General features: G+C 44.9%; 1 protein-coding gene across 7 annotated transcripts in view; it reads left to right on the top strand.

The window, feature by feature from the left end:
* The window catches only part of LOC143338564 (voltage-gated potassium channel KCNC1-like), a 52,039-nt gene that overhangs the window by 6,414 nt on the left and 19,172 nt on the right, over positions 1-26,453 (top strand). For all 7 annotated transcript variants that reach the window (XM_076759018.1, XM_076759020.1, XM_076759021.1 and 4 more), the window contains exons 2-4: positions 5,692-6,379; positions 23,115-24,096; positions 25,290-25,484. In XM_076759018.1, coding sequence (XP_076615133.1) covers positions 5,692-6,379; positions 23,115-24,096; positions 25,290-25,484 — 1,865 coding nt within the window. The remainder of the gene's footprint in view (positions 1-5,691; positions 6,380-23,114; positions 24,097-25,289; positions 25,485-26,453) is intronic.

Consider the following 26,453-nt stretch of genomic DNA (forward strand, 5'->3'; position numbering starts at 1 on the left):
GACTTTTTTGACCTCTCCTATACCAATCACTGCTGCTTGAAGGGAGCTTTAGTACTCTTCCATCGCTCCCTTCACCCTACATCAAGTCTCACCCAGTGGGCATATCTATCCCAAAAATCTCAACGTTTATCCTCCTGTGGGCAGGAGGGGTTTTAGTCATGGACACTGGCTGAGCTTTCAGAGCTCTATTACAGGCTTCATTTCTGTGAGTCTATTCCTGAAAATGGCCTTATGTATTAATCATCCTCAGCCAGCTAAAAGGAGAAAACCAGGAGCACATGATTCTTTTTTTTTCTGCTCATAAAAAAGTGGGCTGGAGGGGATCGTGGCAAGAGAGCAGCAGCAGTAGCTTCTGGGGGTGGGTTGGGAGGGGGGGGGGGGGGTTGATTGACCAATATGCACGAGGCTGAAGACCCCCGAGGGGGTGTTGTTGCTGCAGTATGTGTGGATTGGTCAGCCCCTGGAGATCTCCACGCTGGTGTTGCTGAGTAGAGGAGCTGCCTCTGGTAGACTGGCCATTTCCTCTCTGCTTCCTTAATTGATTGGCTATTTAATTCATGTTTTGGGAATTGGCCGCTGGTGAGCTTTATTATGATGAGAAATACCTTGTCTCTTTTCTCCTCTGTGTGCATTAGCTGTCTCGGAGCTCCTGGGTCATTGTGTTGCCTCGCTCTCTGCTTTTCTCTGCATATGTACCCTGTTTTTTTCCCCTCCTTTGTCCATTCATGATATCCATATCATTTTCATTCTTATTCATCCGCCACCCTCCTCTCGCCACTACTGTCCTTGCACATGCACACACCTTATCTGGCTCCTTGTCTCCTGGCATGGTTACACCTTGAGGTGCAATGACAATTCGAGGGGGGAGAGGACACTGTGTGGTGTGACACCGCACTAAAAGGGGAGGTGACCGCAGTGCTTTCACTGCGCTGCAGTCCCTCGCTTTCTCCTGTTGGGGTCTCCTCAACACTGGGGAGTGTGTTCGAGAGGAGAGGAGAGGAGAGGGAGATAAGGAAGAGAAGAGGGGGAGAGGAATGAGGAAAGGAGGGAGGGAGGGAGGTGATATGGGTGGAACAGTGTGAAGCCTTGTGGTTACATCCTTTGATGAGGTAGCGGGTGGGAAAAAAATGGCTGCGCACCAGAAACACATACGTAATTCATGCTATCTCTCTCTCTCTCTCTCTCTCTTACACACACACACACACACACACACGTGCTAACATAGATTACACACTTGCCTGCAAAGCCCTCCTTCTTCCCCCGTGGTGCATTTGCCACTCAGCTCAACTGTATGTCTGTTTTACCTCCCTACACTTCTTTTCCTTCCTCTCCTCCTCTCCTTCAATCTCTCCACTGTTTTCATTCCTGATATTACTATTCTGCACCCCCCCGCCCCCCAACCCCCACCACACAAACACACCTTTACCTTTTCTCCCGCAGGGTTTCCCTTTTCCATTTTCCCCAAGATCTCACAGTCTCCTCTCTCTATCTCCTCCACCATACCCGCCTCTCCCCCCTACTCTTTGCATCCTTTTCTCTCCTTCTCCATCTCATCTCACTCCCCCCATGTCTCCCCCTCTACCCCTCTGTGATTGGTAAAGGTTTTTGCTTTTTCTGCCAACTGCTGGGTCTGTTCCGCATAGTCAGCACTCCTCCAAATTCCTCCCTTGCTTCTCTCCCTTTCTCTTCCTCTCTCTCTCTCTGGTGTGTGCTCTCCTCCCCTCCCCCCGGTTACTGCTGCTGGTACCTCACAGTCAATGCATCCCATAATCCTGTGCTCCCTCCCCCTCTTGCTGCAGTGTTTCTGCTAATATATATTAGCGTCAGTGCAGCCTTCGTGCACAAGCCTTCGTGCACACGCTTTCTCTCTCTCTGCCCCATTCTCTCTACCTATCAGCTCACTGCAGAAATGATCTCCTCTCCTTGAAGCTTCCTAATGATTGAACCTCATTTCTTCTCGTTTCTTAGCCTGTTTGTTGCAGCCAGGTGAGAGTGTGCGTGTGTGCGTCTCCCTCCGTGCCCCCTCCCTCTCGCTTTCCTTCCCCTTGTGCGTGTGTGTGCAGTGGTGAGGCAGTAGTAGCAGGGTGGCGCAGGACATGGTGGCCAAGGCAGGAAATGCTGCAGCAGAGCGAAAGAGAGGTGGTGGAGGAGAATGTTTCTCCTCTCTGCTCCTCTGCCTCCCCCCTCCTCCCGCTTCCCGCTCAGTTTTTAGCCTCTTCCTCGTGCTTTCTGCCTTCCTTCTCACCTCTGCGCTCTTTTTTTCATCTCCACTGGATCTTCCTCCATTTTATGGCCGACGCTCACCTTCTGTAGCTTCAGTCCCCCCCCCTCCACATCTCTCCTCCTCATGCTGCACCCCCCCTCTGCGCTCTAGTGCTTTTTTTTTTTGCTTTTTTTTTTTTTTTTTGCTGAGGCTGGCTCTTAAAGAGATGTGCTTACCTCCCCCATTTTAAGCTGAAACCCACAAACTGCGGACATTCTCCTGAAATGCAACTAGGAAGCTTTGAAGTCACATGTCCTGAACTCATTAGTCCTACTTTCACTCAAACTTCAAAATTGTAAAACCTAACTGTGTCATTAGTTCTGAGGCGACGTGGGAAGACCCTAACGGCACCCTATCCCAATTGACCTCCAAACTTGATTTAATGCATAAAAGAATACTTAAGTAAAATTTCAAAATCAATAAGCTCACCACACATGACTCTGAGTGAACAAAAAGGCACTTAACCACAGTTACAGACTTGTGGCTGTCCGTGTATAAAATATTCAGCAGTTCACCAATAAGACACAGCTGCCTATGAAGTAGAAGTCGCAGAGTTACACAATGAAGCCAAAACAAACAAACAAAAAAAATCATCATCTAAGGGATAAAAGTTTCACAGTGAGATCATAAGAGCTGCTTCTGCAAAGTTTAGCATCCTGTTAGAGGGAGTTTGTCCCAGAGAGAGAAAGCACCGCTGTCCATGGTGCTGAAATATAATCCATCCCACAACACAAGCAGTCCCTGCTGGAAAGCCCGCCAGGACAAAGCTGACTATAGACAAAGATCTTTTTACACTCTCCCTGCCTGACCTCACTTCTAAACTGTTTGGTTTTACGTGTCACTGCAAGTTATTACTCAATTAACTTAGTCCTGATTTCCCTTTATTTTTTTTTAGAGTTTTCGGTTGCATAGATGCAGACTAAACTACTTTGGCAGAATGATGCAGTGCAACTCAAACTCATGAGTCAAGCAAGCAGATTTGATGCTCCTGCAGTAAACACTGCAGAGAGAAGCACACAAGATACATACATTTTAATTTTTGTTAACTGTGCACAAGATTTGTGCCTTACATTTCCAAAATCTGACCGCATACTCATGCAATAGCCTTTGTCTTAGCAGATCTTACCTGAGTGTTGTTAAGTCTTTTTCCAGGTTCTTCAAAAATGGAAAAAAGCATAATTTTCATACCAAAAACAAAGTCTAAATGAAATCAGCAAAACAAAGAAAGTAAATGTCAGTGCAAGCTCTGAAGACAAAAGAGAGAAAGCAAACTTTTCCACAAACCAAAAGTTGTTTCTGCAGATTAAAAAGTGCAGTGAAACGAAAAACAACAGAGTAAACACTAATAAGAAGTGAGTACGAAAGAAAGACTGCAGTGTCCTACAATCACAGCAAGCAAATAGTCTGAGGGGGAAAGAGGAGGAGAGAGTTGACCCAAAGTGCGGGACGCTTACTTTGGGAAGGAGAAAGAATGGGACATGGTGATGGGACAAGGAGGCAGAAATGGAAGAAAGATGCATTAGAGTAAAATGCAGTGAGGAGGGAGGACAGAAAGAGCCCAAGTGAAGAGAAAGAATGAGAGAGAGAGGTGTGTGTGTGTGAGTGTGGGGAGGGGGGCACCGGATAGGAATAAGACCATGTTGTGAGAGGAGGAAGAGGAGGAAGAAATGAAGCCCTGATTCTCCTCCTTCAATGAAATGTGATCCCTTTATGCGGAATGTGAGAGCGAATGAGGGAGAGAAAGTGAGGCAGAGAGAGAGTAGTAGGAGGGAGAGGGGGAGGGCCGGTGAGAGCTCACAGGAGAGGAGCGGAGGGGGGAGGAGGAGGAAGAGGAGGAGGAGGAGAGTGGTGCATTTCTTTGAATAGAGGAAAAGGTTAATAACATAGATACAGTGCATGTATGGGCTTTTTCTTTCTGCTGTGAACGTGTGTCTTTTATGAAGCATCGTGACCCCCCCCACGACGGAGAGGCAGCTTGCGGGCGAATACTCTGACCTCGCTGGGAGAAGGAGAGAGAGGGAGAGAGAGGGAGAGAGAGGGAGAGCAAATAACTCTGGCTTTTTACTGCAGCAGAATTCATTCACTTTTATAGTGCACTCTCCTTTTCGATGCTCTTCCACCTCCCCCCATACACTCGCTCTTCAACCCCCTTCTTCCATTAATAGGGAAGAGACAATATTACATGAGCTGTTCACTGTATGAGTGTGCTGCATTCACTTTCTGTCCCCCTTTTCCTTCCACATCCCCTTCTCTCTCTCTTTCTCCCCCTTTGTTTTCCTCATTGTTCTGTCCTCTTCGATTCTTCCGTAAAAAAATCTGATTAATGGCCTCCTCCTCCTTCTCCCAGCCTCCCCCCTCTTTCACTCTCTCTCTCTCTCTCTCTCTCTCTCTCTCTCTCTCTCTCTCTCCCTCCCTCACCCTCCACATGTCTTACACACACACACACACACACACACACACACACACACACACACACACACACACACACGGTGCATTGGAGAAGTGGCAGAGGGAGCATTGACATAATTGTGCATCGCATGAATCTCAGTGCGGTCGGAGGGGGCTGCAGCAGTGTGTGTAGCACGCACATAGGCTGATTGAGGAGATCTAACATTAGTACGGACACCACACTCTCGGGAGGCAATTAACACACACACACACAAACATACACACACGGTGCTGCGCCACCCTACGTCAGAGAGGCATTCTCAGGGAAGGGGGAAAGAAGCAGGGAGATGGATCCCCAGTTTTCTCCCATCTTTCTGTCACTCCCCCCTTCACACACTGTTGGCTGCCTAGGCAAGGAAAAGAGCAGGGCTGTTGCAGGTGGGGAGTGATGTGTGTGTGTGTGTGTGTGGGGGGGGTTCTGCATGCCCAAGTCTCACAGTGGCTTAATTAGGGAAAGGATTCTGAATGGACACTGACCTGAGCATCAACCAGATCAATTCAGAGATTGTCAGCTCGAGCAGAGCACACAATGATGCTGGGAATAACAGCTCAGCGGAGGGAATAAGGGGTGTAACAGTAACAGCCGGGACCCTCGTCCCATCACTAGGGCTTGAGACTATAGGGCATCTTCTCATCACTGGGGTGTCAACAAATTAGCCTGTGAGGGTGCTGACTCATGAGTGTGCTCCAAACCACCTGTTTTGTTGCGCTTTATGAGTTGAAGGCATTGTTGTGCGCCAGGATGTGTTAAAAGCAACTTTGCCAGCCTTCATTTTCATGCCACTCCCCCCTCACCCCCTCCTGTAACCCACTGCACCTGCACAAGGTCATTCTGTGCCCCTCCATCAGCTGATTATCAAGTGAATGATTGCACATACAGCTGGTGTTTGTGTGTGGTTCCTGGTTTGTATTGCAATGTTGATAATCCACATCTATGTCTCCCTTCTGCTAAAATTTCTGCCCTTTTTCTCTCCCCGCAGACTCCTCAGACTCCTCCCTCCTCCTCCCTTCGGTTTCTCTCATCCTCTCCCTCCCCCCCGGTCCTCTATGCTCAGTTCGGTGTGTGTATCCTCTTTCAAAGGGCGCAAGGGTGGGAACAAGTCGTCCAACAAAGCATGTTACAGCGCAGACATGACTTGTCCGTCGGAAAGCGAGAAAATCGTGATAAACTGCGGGGGGGTGCGGCATGAGACCTACCGGAGCACCCTAAAAACGTTGCCCGGTACCCGCTTATCGTGGCTCACCGAGCCGGACGCGTTCAGCAACTTCGACTACGACCCCAAATTAGACGAGTTCTTCTTCGACCGCCACCCGTCAGTGTTTTCCTTCATCCTCAACTATTACCGCACCGGGAAGTTGCACTGTCCCAACGATGTGTGCGGCCCCCTGTTCGAAGAGGAGCTGGCCTTCTGGGGCATCGATGAGACGGACGTAGAGGCGTGTTGCTGGATGAATTACCGGCAGCATCGGGATGCGGAGGAGGCGCTGGACAGCTTCGAGACTCCAGAACCGGACGCGCCGGACGACGACCCGGCGCTGGGCGGTGCGGATGGTGACTTGAAAAGACTGTGCATGCAGGAGGACGCGAGGAAAGCTGGCTGGTGGAAAACCTGGCAGCCCAAAATATGGGCACTGTTTGAAGACCCGTATTCCTCCAAATATGCCCGGGTGAGTTACCCACGTCTCTCCTGGAGGGGCCAACTTGTGTCTGTACTGTTGCATGTTCTGCCTCATGATGTCTCAGAGCTCTGCTTGAGCCATGCTAAGTTTTCAAAACTTTGATTTTTTTTTTTTTTTTTTTTAAATGTTCTGTCCACATCATCATTGCTGATAAACCAGTCCTTCATAATTGCCTGCAGGCCACTGACTGTCGGTGTATGTGTCATCCCTGACAGTATATCTTGTATTAAGTAGGAGGATATAGACTTACTGATATTGAATAATTAATGCTGATAGCATAGGGGAAATGGAAAATGTATAGCAGCTATATCTATTGGTAGATGGGTACTAGTTGATATAACAACCAAGGTTTTTGTCAGACACATCACCTCCGTATCTTATACTTGATGTATGACATGTTTCAGGCTAGCTGGATTCACACTGAATACCGTTTTTTATTGCTATCATAATTCCTATCGCCGTATTCTGCTACTTGAACAGGTTTAATGCACGTCTGCTTCCAAACGCAGCATCCGCTGCGCTTCCTGCATCCAAACGCCTTCATTAGGTCGTATTTGTCCGTTTACGATGCACATCAATGCGCCGTATTTCATGTTAGTCTTATTTATCGTAGCACCGCACTGAGGAGGCTCATTCGACACTGAATCGTCAGTGTTGAGGTGCATGTCTTTGCCCACATTTGCCCTTGGTAGTGCTACAGTCTGCTGTTTTTTTTTCTTTCCTTTCCTTTTTCTCCCCCCCCCCCTTTTTTAACCAGTCTCCCCTGTCCCAGTTGAATGCTACATGGCTTTTACGCACGGGCTTTATTGCCGTTACGCATAACTTGCTTCAATGCTGGAATACCCTTTATTGTTTTCATGTAAATAGTTAATGATTTCGCCCTTAAAAGCAAACGTTTGATGGCATTTGATCATACAGGTGTAGAGTAACAAGTACCCCTGACAATGTTTTTGATCCGTGGCACATGAAAACAGTTACAGTGGGTTTTGGTTCTTTTTTCTCAGACCCTCCAGTTACAGACGAATCCAGCTGCTTGATCACAGCTGCTTTGATTTGTGTTGTTTTGCAAATCCAGTGATAGAGTTTGATCATCCTTGTCTTGTGCCCCGTGCGTGCTTTCATTAGTACTACTTTTCTGCTCCGGGGGACCCATAGATACTGTGAATGCATGCATCCTGTAGGTGCACATGCAAAACCAGACAGTCAGCAGACAACTGCAGTGGCCAATTCATGTCATCACCCCGAAAACAGCTGAAGGTCTGTGAAAGAAAACCCCAGACATAAATCACTGCACACTCAGCAATATATACTGTATCTACAATCAGATAGACAATAGCTGCACACTCCAAACACACACACACACATACACACCTTTTCTGCCACTGGGTATAGATCTACATACCCGGATCCACTTCCCTCCAAAGGAAGAGGAAAGTTATCGGGGCATGACGGACAGATAGTCTGGTTTAGGCCACCTGATCCGCCTCTCTGGACTCGGGATCAGGCAGGAAGTGCTTGTCTAACTGTCACTCTCATCCTGATCGAATTGATTTCTTCACCATCCCACCCCTCTCCACCTCTCCTCCATGCAACAAAACAGCTCATAGTGGTGGAGTAGGTCTTTGCAGAATGCCCAGATGTTGCATGAGAGGGAGACAGCTTCTGTTTGGATTGTGTATGTAAACAGAGGTGGATTCGCTGCTGAATTATCACGCATTGGATTGCAGCATTGGATTCAAGTTACTGTACCTGCTGCCTAGCTGCTGCTGGAATGCTGTTTATTATGTAATGTACAGTTTTACACCACGTCCGCTGGTTCCAGTGGCCAAGATCTCATGAATCATACAAAAATTAACATTCATTAAATGTAATGGCTGCAGATGGAGGTGCTTGTGATGCCACGGTGGGGTTATGCAGAGTACAGAGCAGGTACATGGTGGGATTCATTTCAGTGGCTGCACAACTCCGGTTCTATTTGTGGGTGAACGCAGCCCCATTTTTCTCTTTAGGTCTGATATGCCAGCGCTATACGTCAAACAGCGTTGTGACCCAGATCACTTTTCGTTTTTTTTTTTTTCCACCCTCGCTCTTTCTAAAAGTATCCCGTCCGACGTGGCAGAGCCTTTTGGTCTTTTGGTCCTGAGAGATGCAAATTACATGTGGAGAGAAAAGACAGGGAGAGAGAGAGAGAGAGAGAGAGAGAGAGAGAGAGAGAGAGAGAGAGAGAGAGAGAGAGAGAGAGGCTAGGATAGAAGAAAATGAGATGCTGATGTGGAAATACATCGAGACAGATGAGAGAGAGACAGAGGCAGGACGAGGGAGACGAGAGGAAATAAAGGGAGACAGGAGGAGAGACGTTACTCTAATGTTTTAAGGGGGTTTTGTTTGCATGGCTGTGATGTAACGCATCAGCAATCAATGTTTTGATCAGAACGTTCGACACGCATGCAGGGCTTTTGAAATAAATAAATAAATAAAAAATCTCGCCTCCCTCTTTGCCCGTGATCGTGTGAGGCTCGCTCGTGGATCTACCGTAGTGGCACACACACTCATGTACAAACACACACATGCTGGTGTCTGTGCTGGATTTTCTGCTGCAGTAGACACGGGAGAGAGGAGGGGGGAGCAGTGGAGGAAGAAAAAAGAGGTGGAGGGGTTGGTGGGAGTGAGAGGGATAGACAGAGCGAGGGAAATGGAGAAGGGGTGAGATAGTGGGGAGAAACAGAGGGAAAAGGGACTGCAAGGGGAGCCTGAGAGGGAGAAAGAGGGAGACGAAGAGGAGGAAGAGGGCTTTTCGGAATAAACAGGGAGGAGGTGACAGCCACAGAGTGAAAGATGTTGCACGATGGGGGTGGGGACCCTTGTCTTTGCATCTTCGATTATCTGTGCAGGCTCACGCCACACAATCCTCCTACCCTGGCCCTCCTGCCTGCCTATTGATTGATAATCGATTGATTATCTTCTCTTTTTGTCTGTTTTTAAAGCCATTCTGTCTTTCTCGATCACTTAAAATCTGACAATGCTCGCAGGAACTGTTGGATGTAAACAAAACTGTTAACCCCTTTACCAAAATTTATGGATGTATATGTTTCTGTGTGATTAGGTGTTATACAATACGATTTGCATCTGATTTCTTTATTGATCTGTGCCTGGCTAACATAGATAATTGCAGCTAAGATGACATGGAGCTGTTCTGTCGTGTTTGACAGATCTTGGCACATTGTTTCCCCTTTGTTTAAGGCTTTTTCTTAGTATTTTAAACTGCTTGAATTACAGTGATCCCAATTTCATAACCAAGAACCCACCAGTATTATTGAACGGTGGTTATTGTTTTGTCAGTGTTTTGTTATTGAACCTGCGGTAATCTAATTTGATGTAATCACTTGTCACTCAGCAGATTGAATATTTGGCGTTAAACTAAGAGGAAGACAGTATTGTTTGATGGTCATTGTTACAAATTAGCCCTTGAGATAACGGATCATTTTGGAAAAATGAAACAGCACATAGACTGAAAGGAATATTAAAAGTTTCATTGTTGTTGAATGCATCAGGTATAAATTACACACAGATATATAAAGAAAAAAGCTTCATCGGTCCCGGAAAGTCTGTATGAAGGAGGTGAAGCTGAATGAATGTGATATACTGCGTGATAAGAAACAGAAGTGTGAGATGCAGAGTTTGTAAAAGCTGCTTTCTTCTCTTAAAAAAAGTACTTACCAGATTTCAGCTGTATATAATCTACTGCTAACGATCTGGATGTTGTCCTATACTGTGGTCCCACTGTCCCACAGGTTCAGCTGTGTTTTGGTGACTTCCAGTTTTGCACCAGAAGGGCACAGTTGTCTTTGTCAGCAATCTCCTGACAACGCGCCATTTGTAGCTCAGCATGTACAAGATGCCCCTTTGCCCCCTCCAAATCGGACATTGTGTGCCTGTATTTGATTCATTTTCGAGGGAGCGGGGCTGTGTCCAGAGCCCCCCTCTCCCTGAAGGTCATGCCTTGTGGTCCATTGTTTGCTATTCTTTTCCACCGTGTTCAGTGCTTGAGCGCACAGTGCTGTCATAAACACAAATGTGACCTGCCAATGCGCCGGACGGACTCAGAACAAGTCGTCTCCGGGTAGAAAATCCCTGTGGTGGACAGAAATGTAAAAAAAAAAGAGGTATTGATAGGCGTTGGTGTATATATAGATATGGTGTTGGGTGAAAAAGAAAGATCGCCTAGACAAGGATTTGGGTAACATTACGGTTTGTGTCTGGGACATTGTATCCCATTTTTAGGGGAAAGGACCTTTTGACTGAGAACATGAGTTCTGTGTGAGTCTGCAAAGACAAAAGTGAGGTTTTTACTGTGTCGGTAAGGTCTAACATCTCCTTCTCAATAAAGCATGTTGTCCTCTTTTGATTTTAACCAGTATCAGACGTTCATTCTTACTATATACTGGGTCACTTCTAATTTTGAATAGTCTTGTGAGATTTTTTTGCACTAGTTTGGTTTGCCCCAGAGCCATGTAGTTCCACGCACAGTACCTCCCAACTGTGACCGGCGCTTAATGGGAGCTGTGGTCAAACACTGGACTCTATACATTACCTTGTCCCTCTGGTATTTGTTGTGTATACCCATTATGCTCGAGGGAGGGTTAACATCACAGCAAACCACTATTATCTGCATCTCACCCTACAGCTGCAACAAAGACATCCTTCTCCTGAGTGGACAAACATCCTGTTTTGAACCTCGAAGCTTTCCTCAGCAGTGTCCCGGTGACGTGAAATAGAGATGATTTCCCCCTCCTTTAATGATCCGCTTTTGTGAGGTCTTAAGTGCGTTGAATTAAACTTTTACTTTCAGCAGTAGGCTTTGGTGTTCCAAGGTGTTTATGTTCAAACCCCTGACCCTGCTGTCAGGCCTATTTCCCACTTCCATTCTTGTTCCTCTCCCTGTGGGCTGCATCTGAAAATAGCAAAGAGAGGGAAAGGAGGCCTTAATTTCATTCGCTGGTGGCAAGTCTATTCCTCCATTACTGGTGAGAGGACGAGCCCATGTGCTTGTATGACCATTCTGCACACAAACAATGCCTGCAACCAAACCAAACTGGTCTTGACAGAGAAAAAAAGGATGGAGGGTGTTATTATAAGGTGCTCACCAAGTTTATTAAGGTAAACTGTTGTCCTCAAGCAGTAGCTGCTGTCAGGGGTGTGATAATTAGTCCGCCTGCCTTTCCTGTGCCTGTAAATGGTAAATGTATCTTGTGCTGTTTCAATTTTCCCTGACAAGGTTTTGTACCGCAGGCCTTCTCGTGTTGTGATCGCATCCTCGGAAGTCACAGTCCCTCTCTGTGCTGCCTTGTAACTCGAGCGCTGTCTGTTGGTGATACTTTACTGGATAGATGCTTGATGTCTCATAACAAGGGCAGAGACACGATCCGTGTGTTAAGTAAGTGAGAGGCTCTTTAAAGGGGTGAAAACAGAAAAACAGCACTGTTTGATTTGGACCTTTTTGCAGTATTAATATGACACTGTATTTATTGGTTGTGAATAGATGTTTCTTTCTTAGTGGTAGCGTTAGTTGAAGTCTTGCTGACAGAATTGATGCCACTTTTGTGTCTGCACTGTAAATATGAAGCCACAGCCAGCAGTTGGTTAGCTTAGCTTAGCGCAAACACTGGGAACAGGGGGAAACAGCTAGCCTTGCCCTAATTAGAATATGCCATTTGAAGGAGGGACTGTACTGCGCCATTTCTTCGCTGGGACTAGTAACTTCCTGGACTCTCCTGGTTGCCTGGCAACTGCTCAGAGGCAAGAAACGGTAGCACACAACCGACTGTGAAAGAGCGTCATTTTTACACAAAAGAGATATAACGTGTTAATTAGTGAGCTGGTATACAGCTTTTGATCCCTGTAAGCAGAGCTACGCTAACCCCTTCCAGCTAAACTAAGCTAACTGGCTGCTGGCTCCAGTTTCATATTTACCGTAGAGTGGTATCGACCTTCTCATCTAACTCTTGGCAAGAGAGCGAATAAGCATATTTTCCAAAACATGAACTTATTGCTTTTAAGTCTCGCATTACATTTCAGACAGAATCATTTAACATATGTGATTATGCTGCAAAAATTGCCCCCCCATCACTCCAAATACCTTTCTTCTCCTCTTAATGTCCTCCTCAGCCACCTTCCTCCTCCTCCTCTGCCTCAGTCCATTTAGTCATGCTGGTTAAGTGCTGAATCAGTGCTCCACACCACCGTATGGACAGTCAATTAGTTGGACCTTGTGGTAAACCCTGGACACTTTGCTCTTATGCTGCGGGAACGAAATGATTCAGGACACTGGCATTGGTTGAGAGCTTGCATGGTGCCAGAGCCGATTACAATGGTGGGAGTCTGAATTCTCTAAATGGGGCAAATCTTGTCAAATCACACGAGAGAGCAGTGTATTGTGTACTACCACACAGACCGCCGCACGTGTAAGCACATGTAATTGTAATTGCGTGCTGAATCAAAAGTCCTTTCACTGCATCAAGGTTTTCAATTATTCATAAGAAATATCCAGCACACACTGTAACTAAAGACTTAATGTGGTATAGAAACACATTTACCCACTTCCATTACAACATGCATCTTACATTTGACCCCGTCAAACACCTGGCTGACCATAAATCACTCTCAGTACACTCACCTTTTACACACTAGCCGGTACCCTGTAAGTGTAGCTGTCCATAAACCATTCTGCTCAGCGTTCACACTTACGGCACACTGATAAATCACTTCATTTGACACGCCTCCACATGTAACCCCGCAGACGACTTTCACACACGTGAATGTCCCAAGTACACGCATTCAACAAAGGCAGACTAACTGAATGTTAATTAGCTGACAGGTGACTTAAAAAAAAACAAGCTTTTTTTTTTATGAGAAATAACATTAATAACATTTGAGAGGTTAGTACCACAAAATTATTTTTACCTAATAAACGGCTTAAAGGACCGGTGTGTAGGATTTACAGTGTCTTAAAACTCAGGCTGATTTTTGTCCATTTTTTCCAACAAACGCTTCCAAACCTGAAAATATGCAGTTCACCATAACATAAACAAAACACACAAAACGCCCTAACCCTAGTCATCAGGAAAGTTGCTGATTATTTTTCTTGTCGATCAGCTAATCGATTAAGCTACTAATTACTTTAGCTCTACTGAGGACAATTTTCTTGATTTACTGTTTTGTCTATAAAATGTCAGAAAATAGAGACAAAGAGTCCAAAAAGAAAGTGATTCAGTTTACCATCATGGGAAAAAAAAAAAAAATTCACATTTGAAAAGCTGAAACCAGTGAAGTTTTGGTATATTTGTTTAATGAATGGGTTAACTGGTGATCAAATATGCTGCCGATTTGTACTCCTACTGAACAAATTACACACAACTAATCTGCTGATGGTTACTGTGTTGTTGTCTAACAGCTTTGTCAGCGTCTATGCATGGTTGGCCACGTGTCGTCACCCTGTGGCACTTAAACAGTCAAACTGTATCCCTGCTCATTCCCTTGGAAAATGACATTGGAGGGCGTCATTCCTGTGTGACCATCTGTTTCCTTGTGATTGTCCCTCCTGTCCAAGTGGCAGCGGAGTGGAGGCAGAGCGAGCGACTGCTTTAAATGGAAACGTGATCAAGAGTGTGGCAATGTGGAACAGTCAGATTCAGGAGTGAATCTGGATGGAAATGTATCAGAATGTCCCGTGGAGGTTTGTTGAGATCAGGACATTCTCACAAAATTCTGCTGTTTCCCAACTCAGTGTTTTTTTTTGTTTAACTCTTGACAGAGAAAGGGTTTGGTACATGTGGTCCCAGGATGTTTCATTTTCTTTTTTATGATGGAGCTGTGAGGTAGATTACGACAATTACTGAAGCACAGAGGGATAAGGACGGAGGGAGAAAGGACGGAGGGTGTTTAGAGCAGGAGGATGCACCAAGGCAGTCTTGGCAAGGCTTGCTTTGAACAATATGAGCAGGACAGGAGAGCATGGTTGGGGAAAAGGGGTGAGGAAGGGAGGTAAAAGTGAGGATCGGCTGAGAAAGAGGGGGGACCTGCATCGCAAGGACAAATGCACATAATGCTGCAGTAACCTGAAGCCAATACAAAACAGATGAGCGCGATTGGATGCATGTCCAGTTCATTCACCTCCGCACTGTGTTTGTCTTCAGAAATGTTTGACAGGACTGCAGTGGGAATTAAATAGAGGGGACCTGGAGGCTGCAGAGCTGATACGACACTGTGATGTGTCCACTGGAGGACAATGTGTGTGATTGTGTGTGTGTGTAGGAGAGCTTACAGGATTCAACTGAAGCATGTCAAAGAGTTGAGTCGCTCAGGGAACGTCGGAAACAGAAGTCTCTGTTATGATTGATATTTTACAAGGATCACTTCCAAGAGCGCTGACCTAAGAGAGTCAGTGTTTCCAGCTCTCCGAAATTAAGGTATATCCAAGGATTACCCAGAGCAGACGCTAATTATATTTCTCAGTTCAGCCCCACCTCTCTCCATCCTTCATCGCGCCTCCTCCTGCATTGAGATGTTTGATGAGCCTGATGCACACGTGTGAGTGTCGCATGGCATGTGCAGCTGTGTTTTGCATGCATGCGACACAGTCATGCAACACATGCAACCATCCCGTACCATCCCTCCTCTCTGCCCGACCCCACTTCCACCAGTCCCACCCTTTTCCACACCTCACCTCTCCTGCCCTTCATTATCCCGCAGTGTCCCATGTTGGGTGACCCCTAGCAGGAGCTCACAATCTTCTACTTTAACTGCCTGTCCTGGCTCGGGCACCGGCGTCCTCCACCAATGTCACGTTTCCTGTGAGGCAAGACAGTCCTCTGGGACAGGAAGAAGGGACTAAAGGGCCACATGAATTTGATATTTCCTGTGATATTATTTTCAGGCTGTTACTATCAGCTGTCATGGATTCCCTTTTTTTTTTTTTAAAGAATCCGAGGGGCCACTTCTAGAGTGTTCTGCAATGGTAGAGCCATCATGTTATTGCAGTACAAAGAAAAGGTACAATCAAGTAAAATGTCAAAAATTTGTTGATAGCAGCTCAAAATTGAAGATTCGTCTCCTTTATTTTGATTACCTTTAAACCTGCAACCTGAAACAAGCCATAAACACAACATCATTCCCTTTGAAACTGATATCACAAGCTCCTTAGCAAACAACTGCCATTTTACACACAAGGGGCAACATAAGCAATCATTTGGAGGTGTGTTTGTGTCCATCTGATGAATGGAAGACCAATATTTACGCTCCTTTTAGCTCTGTTTTTGGTCTCTAACTCCTGAGGGAAATATCGCTAAATGCTCCGATAATTACAAACACAATCACAATAAACAGCTGTTGCTGATGAGAACAGTGAAAGTGAACCAAAACACTAAAGATGTAGACTGTAAAAAGCGTAACGATGAGCTGAAGGATGCTAAAACAGGCTCAGGGGAACTGAACTTAGAAGTGAACCCCTTTCACATTCAAGTGACAGATGAAAAGTATTGGTTGTAACTGCTTTAAAATCAATAACGTACAACAGCTGGTGGTCATCATTTTTTAACATTTGGCTGAGCCGTTGTTCAGAATATGACAGTAACAGCTAATATCAGCCCTAAATGAAGTGTTTTCCATGCATTAGCTGTATTCAGTGGATGTTATACAGAATGATGACCTGAATACTAACTGTGCTCATCAGTCTTGGACACATTTCATGGGCCATGCCAGCCTAACTTAAACTCACATGAGGAAGCCTTGAGGTTGAGGGTCATAAACGTCTAAAAGCCACTAAAGTAATCCATAATTCAACATGTAGAAAAAAGGCAACACCGTAAAAAAAAAAAAGAAAGAAAGACATCTTTTCTGTACCGCTCTCTCTCCCTCTCTCTGCCTTTCCACTCAGTTTTACTGCTTGTCCATTTCACACGCCACGTCCCTAAAGGGAATTCTCTCTCTTTTGACATTTTAGTTGTTCTCTTTGTCTTGTTCAAGAGTGTTTGACTGTTAGGTTTACAGACTTTTTTTTTTTTTTTTGCGTAATCTCAAACTGAAGTAGCAAAACCTTCAATTACTCTGCAGTGTTTCTTAACAGCAGTGATGACAACAGTCATGATGATGGCACAAGTGATGGCTTTTCCTGTAACCCGCCCAAGGTTACACTCACACTGCACGCTAAGTGGCTACTTTGGAAGTCTTTGAGTGATAGCCGCAGTCGCTCACCTAAGATAATAGATTAAGCACTCGATTCTGGTCTGAGCCGTTCCTCGGGTTGCCCTTCGGGAGAACGTTCTGTGTGTCGCGTCGTTTAAACGTTCATTTTTCATGCCTCATTCACGTGCAGATTTCACATCATCCTTCAGTGTCTTCTTATCATTGCTGACTCTGCAGTAGTGGTCGCCCATTTGCTTTGCCCTCTGGGAAAGACTCCCCATCCTTCTGTCTTTCCGGGGCGCTGTTCGTCATACTAATGCTGATCAAACATCACCGTCAGTGCTCACGGAACAAAGGCACCATCAACAGGAGGCGAAAACCTTTATTTGTCTTTATATCTCTGTCAAGGTCACTCGCCCTCGACCTCGCGAACGTTAATCTTTCATAGAGCAATTGGCCGGACCGAATGATCACAATCTCGCTCCTCTACATTCAGCCCTTTACGCCAGCTGTAGGAGCAGTATTTGGCTTAGTCCTGTCCTTGGTGCCTGAAAGCAGAGGCTAACGCAGTGGTTGTCATGGTGACAGAGAGCCAGGCAGGGCTGTGGTAATACTGTAATGATAAAGCTCTTCTGGATGGTGCCGCAGTAAACACAGCGCCACTAGGGTCCCGTTAAGGAAGAGCGCAGCGCACCGCCGTGCATGCAAAAATGCCTGTAGGGCTAATATCAGCTCCGACAATCTCTCCTTGGTTATATCACTTACATTCATGCTCTCCCAACACCTCCTCCTTTCTTCCTCTCTTCCTCTCCTTATTGCACTCCCCCTCTCCGATGCCTCTCTCTCTCTCTCCCCGTGATTGGCGAGATTCAAGTCATTGTCTACTCTCCTCCGCTCATCTTTTCATCCCTCTTCCCTCCATTCCTTCACTCTGTCTTCATTCATCCATCCAAACACAATCGACGCTCTCTATCATCAACTTCCTTTCGCAGTTGCTCTCTCTCTCTTTCTCATTTGCTTCTCTCTCTTTTTCTCTCCCCATCTCTGACTCCCGCTCTTTTAAATTTATGTTGATGATCTTTCCAAATCTAATTTCAGAGTCTAGAGAGCGAGGGGGACTCTATTGGGCCTTGAAGGTCATTGGGCTGCAGGTGTCACACATGGTAGCTTTCCTGTAGGGAATTCAACGCAATAAGCTACACACCAATATTAGCGTGCCTCTGAATCGTATATTCAGCGTTAACACACACACACACGTACATGCCTTCGTGTTGGATGGAGGGAGAGAGTGCCCGAGGAGATAAATAAGTGTGAAGTGACAGATTGCTACTCCTCCTTTTATCATCTTCCTCCACCTCTTTCTTTGTCTCCGTCTCTCCGCTCATCCCTCTCTATCACCTCAATGCAGTGCTGGTGTAGCTACCACTCGCTACCTGCGTTCGGCAAGTGTGCGCACACACACCTCCTGTGCCCATAGGCTGTTTGTCTCTCTCGCATTGTGAGTCATGTCTGCACACACACACACATACACTTGTAACGGGCGCTTACGCCAACACATGTGCATACATGTAATGTACACACAGACTCATGCACACCTGTGCGCTACATGCAGGTTTGATGAACAGCTTTAAGTACATTTTTATTAATGTTCAAGCCGGGGGAGCGCTTCTCTATCACTCCTCACACACAACAGATCTCTGCTTGACACGCTGCTGCATATTTAAAAAGGGCTGGCTGCTGTGATGGATTGATCAATATTGATTTGATGTTCAGATCTACAGTGTAATCCACTGTGCGCTGCCATCTTGAAATACTGTATGATTCAATTACTGAAGCCATGAATGAGCCTTTGTTTCATCAGCAGCAGTATTGTATTCTGGCTTTTAACTATAGCATGGTTAAATTCATTACAGCGCAGTAGAACAGTTTAAAGCTGCACTTAGCATGCTAATGTTAAGTGCAGCTCAGTGTTAATTTCTCCTCAGACCTGCGTATAGTTTTTCATTTCTATCGAACGGGTTCAGTGGTGAGTGCTTCCTCACTGTTGTCCAGGAACAATTTATGTATTTCAGTCTCAGGTTTTGAGATTGAAACAAAGACGTGTTATTTCCTGCGTGTATAAGATTTCCCAGCCGTCGCCAAAGTTTAATTTAGAGAAAGAGGGCGAACCTGCAAATCAGGAGAGGCTTTGCAGTTGAATCACAATCCTCTGGTGTCTTTGCTTTATTCATACTGTACCAGAGAGACAAGAAAAGACAGAGTGCTTAGAAAATATTGTTTTGGTGTGGGAGTATGTTAATTCAGGAGCGTCTGAGGAGAAAATGATCCAATGGTCTGGATAAGATCTGATCAACACTGTAGTGTTTTAGTTATTTTTGTTTTCATTTTCAGCTGTGTGTATCAACAGCTGATTTTTTGTTTTCTCTTTCATTTCTGTCACTTTCCTCTTTACTTTCTATTACCTGGAGCTGTCTTGGTCGCAAGATGATCTCGCGGAATATTTTCTTGCAGCAGGAAACAAAACAACAATTTGGTACGCACACGGGACATAGCTTAAACTGATTTACTCGGTTTTTAGGAAGTATAAAGCTGCATTTGGCCAAACATGAACATTATTTTCACCATATCTATTATATGGTCTGTTATAAAGTCCATTATATCACCTGCAAAGTCTTCTGTGTTGGGACCTCACGTCAGGGCTTAGTGTCATCAGATGGGTGTTTTTGACATCGGTGTATATCTTTAGTCATTTTGATGTATTGTGGACAAGATTCTAACATTTTCGAACATGTAGGAAAATTACAGAACTCCCTCTGTCCCTCTGCTTGACAGAAGTCGCTTTCATGGCCAAGGCCTGTCATTTACTATTAGCCTTCAAACTCCTGATAGGTTTCACTCTTTTTCCTTTCTATCCGCTCTTTCTCTCATTGTTTCTTTGCGCTTTCTGTCATCTTCCTTGTCTTTTGAAAAGCCCCCTTCGCATGACACAGTCACATCACTTCGAGATCATCAGAACGATGAGCTACCTCAGCTTGTCTTCGCAGAGCTTAGCTCAGGATGCTTTCCTCTGCCAGCGTTTGATTTGTGCTCACTATTTTGGCGTTCGGTCCTCACCTTTCTCTCACTTTTTTTTTTTTTTTAATGCCTTTCTTTGGGATTGCTTCAACTTTTCTCTTTGTGCTTCTCTACGCATGGATCCACATCGTCTGGTCTCCCTCCCACCTGTCCACCCCCTCCTGTGTCTCCACCTGTGTAGCCTACATAGAAGACATGATGTTACTGCAGTTCTGCACTATTTTCTGTTGTGTAGGTTTGTGTGTGTTTATGCAGGTGTAATGACAGCATTCGTCAGGTCTGAAAGCACTGCAGCATGAAAAAACTCACTGTGAGGACAGATCTCACACCTCTCAGCCTCATTACTTTCTACAAGTACCAGTGCTGCTCATCTCCTCAGCCTAACTGCGGTGATATTACTTACATCATTAATGTGATCGTAAGGAATAGTAGCAACAGTAACATTAAAAAAAAAAGAAGTGCAGATCACTTCAGGGCAAAACTCTCCTCGTTGCCCTGATTTGTCCATGTGAAGGTTTTCTGGTGCTCAGCCAATGAGGGAGCATCCTGAGCAGGTCCCGCTGGTGCTATCCTGCTTGCCTGGGACAGAGGGGCTGGTATGGGGGTAGAGGTAGGAGGGTGATTGAGAACCTCAGTGTGTGTGTGTGTGTGTGTGTGTGTGTGTGTTTTCACGATACAGAGGGGGAGAGCACTGCAGCAATCTGAGAAAGTAGGTCAGACACCGACTAGCGAGAAACATAGCAGAGGAGAAAAGAGGTAGGGAGATGGAGAGGGAGAGGAAAAAAGGCTGAAGAGAGTGTGTGTGTGTGGGGGGGGGGGGGTTGGTCGAGTTGAGGGTTGTGTGAATGACAGAAGATAGAAAACCTGATCATCTAAATCGTCAAACTATAAGAGTACATCCTCAAAAATACCAAATTGTCTTTCCCGACTGCTTCTGTGAAGGAATTTCTTTAAAGCAACTAACACAACCATCATTGCTAATTTAACACCAAACAGAAACCAATACAACAACTTAAAACTCCAGATTGACTTCTACTACGCTGCTGACTTTGCTGGAAGGTCACTCCTTTGGTTAAATGCTTGACAGTTAATCTCCTCAATAAATACAGTGGCTGAGAGCCTTAAGTCTGTTTCTGTCGTGAAGGCACTCAGAGAAAATATGTGTAGGCTCTCATCCAATTTCCAATTCAAAGAAAAGCTGAGAGACAGAAGCGAGACCTTTCAAGAAGAATAGCCGAAACTGGTTCCCTTCATTTGCTTAGTTATAACGCTGCCTCTTATACGTATGTTGCTCTTGATATTACATAAGTGCATGATGTCGAAAATACACGGTCACACACAATGCACCAAGGGCACTCAGGCTTCTTATATATATGGGCTCCACTCAAGTATGAATTACCTTTCTCTTTTGCTCTTCAGGCCGTGTCTGTGTTTTATTATTTATTTGATAAAGCACAAAGTATACTGCATCTATAAATACACTGCAGGGGTTGTAGGAGTGGACTGCAATAGGGAAAGATGTGCAGTAGCCATGCACACACTGGTGCTATCACGCTACTGTAATTGATTCAGTGACAAGTGAACGGGTTACAGTAGGATAAGAAGCTTGGGTACATATAGACACAGATCACACAGATGGCCAATGTTAAGAAAATTGCCTTTGAGAGATGAAAAAGCAGAAGTAAACTCAGTGAGAAAACAGCAGAGATCTCTGAGGTGGAACGCTGTTATGACTTATCTTATACTTTGCTTTCTGTTTTACCCTCAGGACAAAGTTTTAGACATGAAAACGCAATCATAGAGCTGTAAGACATTGTAGTATAGAGAGGCTGCCTCTTATAGAAAGGGCAATAATAATACAATACAATAGTCCCAGGATGTGGAAGGGGATAGAAGCAATGGCAGTAACAATAACAACTGAGCAAAGGTAGCTCAAGGCTTATCGTTACAAATGCATTTCATGTAAACCTCGAGTTCAAGGACAAGATGCTTAATATTTTTGACACAAAATTACTTATGTCCTCTCGTAAAAACAGGGGAACCTGTATTTGAGAAATTAGCTTGTAAAAATAGGAGGCAGATAGTCCCCAATTAATCCCTATACAGCTTTAATCTTATGGATCAATCAAGTACTTTGCCTTAAGACAAAAAAAAAAAATCCAGGGAGCAGCTTGAACAAAAACAAAGAAAAACCCATAAAATCTTTAATCTAATTTTAATTTAAGTCTAATTTGAACAGAGTCCAGCAGGGTGATTGATGTGATGATGAAGTGACGGGTGATGCCACTTGAAGCACCTGCAGCTTATTTGGACCGTCAGTGAAGTGAAGGGGCGGGAGGTTTTTCTCTGGGCTGCTGTCGTGGAATCTGCATTTAAAAAATGGATCAAAGTTGTCAACATCGTTGCTTTCTAAATATTAAAAGATTTCAAAATAACTTAGACGAGTGGTTGCAGGGCCTGACATCATACTCCTCAGCTGTAAACAAATGTATGTTTACAGGAAAGCTGCTGTTCACTCTGACAGTTGCACCAAACTCATCTTTTGACACTTGAACTCAGCACACAGTGAGCTGTGGGACTGAAGTGTGGCATTTCTCTCTCATTTACAGGACTATTTACTGGATGTTATCAGTCAGTTATTGATCTTATCCTGAGAGCTTTTTTTTTCTTTTCATGTCCTCTCCTCGTGTCTAGCCGAGTAACATAAATAAGTTTCATTCTATTATTTTCCAATGTGTTTTTCTTTTTCTGTTTTGGATTACATTAATGAATCTTAATTGTCTCCCCTTTTTTAATGTATTTTTCTCTGTGTCATGTATATCTGATCAAAAATTGAAGACACACTATTTTCTTGGGTAGGGCTCAGGCTTAAAGTGCTTTACCTATCCAAACCCAAAAGTGAGTGAGGTGTTATATGTTTTAAATTCATATGTTTTAAATTGAATCATGGCATATTATAAGCAAACTTTCGCTGAGAACCAAATATAGAGTCTGATGGTATTAGAATAAGTTGACGTTTTTAGTATTAAATTCATAGTACTGCTAATAATTTGATCAACTTTTAATCAATCATCATTTCCTGGTGGTACACGATATGACATGATACTGACAGCACATCTATTTTTATGGCTTCATTGTTCATCGCAATCATTTATGGCTGTCACATATAATTTGATCAGGCCTAATGAGTCTGATTGTCTTTGGACAAAAAAAAAAAAACAGTCATGTGAAACATCCGTTTCAGGATGGTCCAACGTTTTGCATTTGAAGACTTTAATATACAGTAGATGACCATTACAAAATGAGATGTAGTAAGAAAAAGTTTTCTGTTCAATAGGCCAGTTTCCGTACATAGCTTAGTATTTATTTAGCACTTGTATGTGTTCTCTCTGCCTTACTGAATTTTATTGATTTGCAACTGACTCCTTCTCCTTCCCTCGCTTTCTTTTTCTGCCTCCCTTTCTTGCAGTATGTGGCATTTGGCTCCCTATTCTTCATCCTCATCTCCATCTCCACTTTCTGCATGGAGACGCATGAGGCCTTCAACACCATCATCAACAAGACAGAGACCGTCACGGTGGGCAACCTGACCCATGAGGAGATCGTGTACGAGGTGGTGACTGACAGCTGGCTGACGTACGTGGAGGGGGTCTGTGTCATCTGGTTCACCATTGAGGTCCTACTGCGAGTCACCTTCTGCCCAGACAAGTTGGAATTCTTCAAAAGCACCCTGAACATCATCGACTTTGTCGCCATCCTGCCCTTCTATCTGGAGGTGGGCCTGAGTGGTCTCTCCTCCAAAGCTGCCAAGGATGTCCTGGGGTTCCTCCGTGTTGTCCGATTTGTCCGTATCCTCCGAATCTTCAAGCTGACCCGCCACTTCGTGGGTCTCCGTGTCCTTGGCCACACCCTTCGTGCCAGCACCAATGAATTCCTCCTGCTCATCATCTTCTTAGCCCTTGGTGTCCTCATTTTTGCCACTATGATCTACTATGCTGAACGAATTGGCGCCGACCCAGATGACCCAACAGCAAGCGCCCACACCAACTTCAAGAACATTCCCATTGGATTTTGGTGGGCCGTTGTGACCATGACCACGCTGGGCTATGGAGATATGTACCCAGAGACTTGGTCAGGGATGCTGGTGGGTGCGCTCTGTGCCTTGGCTGGTGTGCTGACCATTGCTATGCCTGTACCTGTAATTGTCAACAACTTCGGCATGTACTACTCTCTGGCCATGGCCAAACAAAAGCTGCCCAAAAAGAAGAACAAACATATCCCTCGAGCACCTCAACCAGGTTCCCCCAACTACTGCAAGCCGGACGCCCTGGCTATGGCTACAGCATCACCGCAAAGGCTCTTGGGAAACGTCCTGGGTGGAGTGATGGGGTCTGGAGGCATAGGGGGTGACTGTCCTCTTGCCCAAGAAGAAATTATAGAGATTAACAGAGGTGAGAGATTTGGTTTTATCTCTTCTCAGACCAAATACACAGAAGTCCTGTTTTGCTCACATGTTTTTTGTTCACTGGTTTACCATCAAAGTAAACCGGGTAAAGCACTGGTGGCAGTTTTAGGCACATACAGTGACGATTTCAGAGGTCTGGTGCAGGATTAGAGTGCCAAAGTGTCAAGAGAAACAAGTGGGAGTACTATCAAGAAGTGATGCATAGTTGATTCTGGACCCACCCCAGAGAAATCACTGGGCCATCACAACTCATGTGTAATGTATGATCAACTGGTAGGTCCACAGTTGCCTTAAGGCGCCCATCTGCCAGTGAAAAACAAACACCGTGGAAGGAAAATGAACTCAATCATCTATTAAAACAGCTTAATGCATCTCAATTTGGGCTGACTCCACATATTTTCTCCCTGGCATTAGCAGTAAAATCAGGAGGAGAGGTAATTTGGCTCTTTGTTTTCTCTTTACATGCTGCAGCATCAGGGCGTCAGTCACATGCAACAATAATGCACCTTTAATGCATTACTTTACTGCCTTAGTCATCAGTGAACCAGAAAATATTGGTTTCATCAGTGCTCTCTCTATATCCCGTCTGCTTGGCATTCTTCCAGCCTAAAAAGGTTTCTTGTAGGTTGTCAGTCGATCTTTCAGCAGGAAGTTGTATTAGACAAAATTTTGATAACTGGCTCCAAGACTGCTCTGCAGTATCATCGCCACATGCTCCAACACAAGATCAACACACTCGCTCTGTGGCATATTTTAACATAATGCCTCAGTGAGCGTGTGGGTGGCCACTACAGAAGTCATTCCCAATCATTAAGAGACATCAGTTTCCAGTTGTCATGTTTGACAGTTTTCCAGGGTACTCCTCTGACTTCAGGCTCTACCAAAAGCCTGCTGTGTGTATACATATACTGATTACTTTTTGGTACCATATTTCAGCATTAACTTGTGGTATTTAGTGTGGTACTGTGTTTAATTACTTTTTGGTATCATCATTTTGCAATGATCCTATTTGTTTTTATGCTTTTATACTATTTACAGACCTCAGAATGCTAATCCTTGACAGAAATCTACTGCTTCATATAAGTTCTGAAAGCATTTTTTTGATAAAGACGATGCTCATCTCTCTGGTTTTCTCATAATTCCTCTTGTATGTGGTTTCCTCCTTTGCTTTGCCTCTAGATTCCAAGCAGAACGGGGATGCAGCCTCGGCCGCCCTGGCTAACGAGGACTGCCCCACCATCGACCAGGTGCTGAGCCCAGACGAGAGGAGCCCTATTGGGCGGGGGCCTACCCGGGAACGCTACCAGCAGGACCGTGCCTGCTTCCTGCTCAACACCAGGGAATTCCGTGCCACAGATGGGAATGTGCGGAAAGGTACGTTTCACACCAGGAGACGAATACATAAACACGCACATCTTATGTAAACAGATCCACACAGCAAGATGCCAGGTATGACAGACTTACAACATATATACGAAATATGTTCAGTGTGCAGCCGATGCAGATTAGTACACATAGGCAACTATGTATTAGATCCGGTCCAAACGTTTAGGAAAGGTGGGTCGGATGAGAGAGCAAACATGAAACTGACTTTGGAAACCTCAACTACTCAGCTAGCAGCAAAGCATACACACATATCCAGTCATGCAACACGTGCATATACACTTAGCTCTTCTGCTCTGCTCTCTTTGTTTCCACCTCTTCACGTTCATGTTCTCTCTGTTTCCATCACCGCTTGGTATCGTATTTTTATTTCCTCTGTCAGACAAGATTTTTTGTCCCTCTTCCTCTCTCTCCATTTTCTTTCTCTTCGTCTTCCATCTTTCCACGGTGTCTGTGAATTTCGTTCTGTGTCCCATGATGTCACATTCATTCATTCATGCTCATAAATGATCTCTGTCTTTCTCTGTCTTCTGGACTCAGACAGTTGACCATGCATTAATTTACTTCTCGTCACTTCTGTTTCTCCCTCTCTGTTTCTCTCTCTCTTGCCTTGCATCCTCCTTTTTATTTTGCCCTGCCCCCCTGCCCCCCCCCCCCCGTAATGACTTTCCCTCTCTAACCTGCCTTACATTTTCCCTCCCAACCCCCTTTGTCCTCTGCCCCATCTTTAAAACCAATGCCCTCATTTCCCAATTCTTTTCCTTTGTGCTACACCGTAACCTCCCCTCCCATTTTTTTTTTTTTTTTTTTTTACCCCATGTGCATTATCTTCGTGCTCATGAAAACCTATCACCTTGATTCATTTACTACTGCAATCCAACTACCACCACTGCCACCAACCTGCACCAAAACACTCCCTTACACTCCCTCCAAACTTTCAAAACCCCCTGTTGACAACAA

Source organism: Chaetodon auriga, chromosome 20 (assembly GCF_051107435.1).
Source record: "Chaetodon auriga isolate fChaAug3 chromosome 20, fChaAug3.hap1, whole genome shotgun sequence".
NCBI classification, from domain to species: Eukaryota; Metazoa; Chordata; class Actinopteri; order Chaetodontiformes; family Chaetodontidae; genus Chaetodon; species Chaetodon auriga.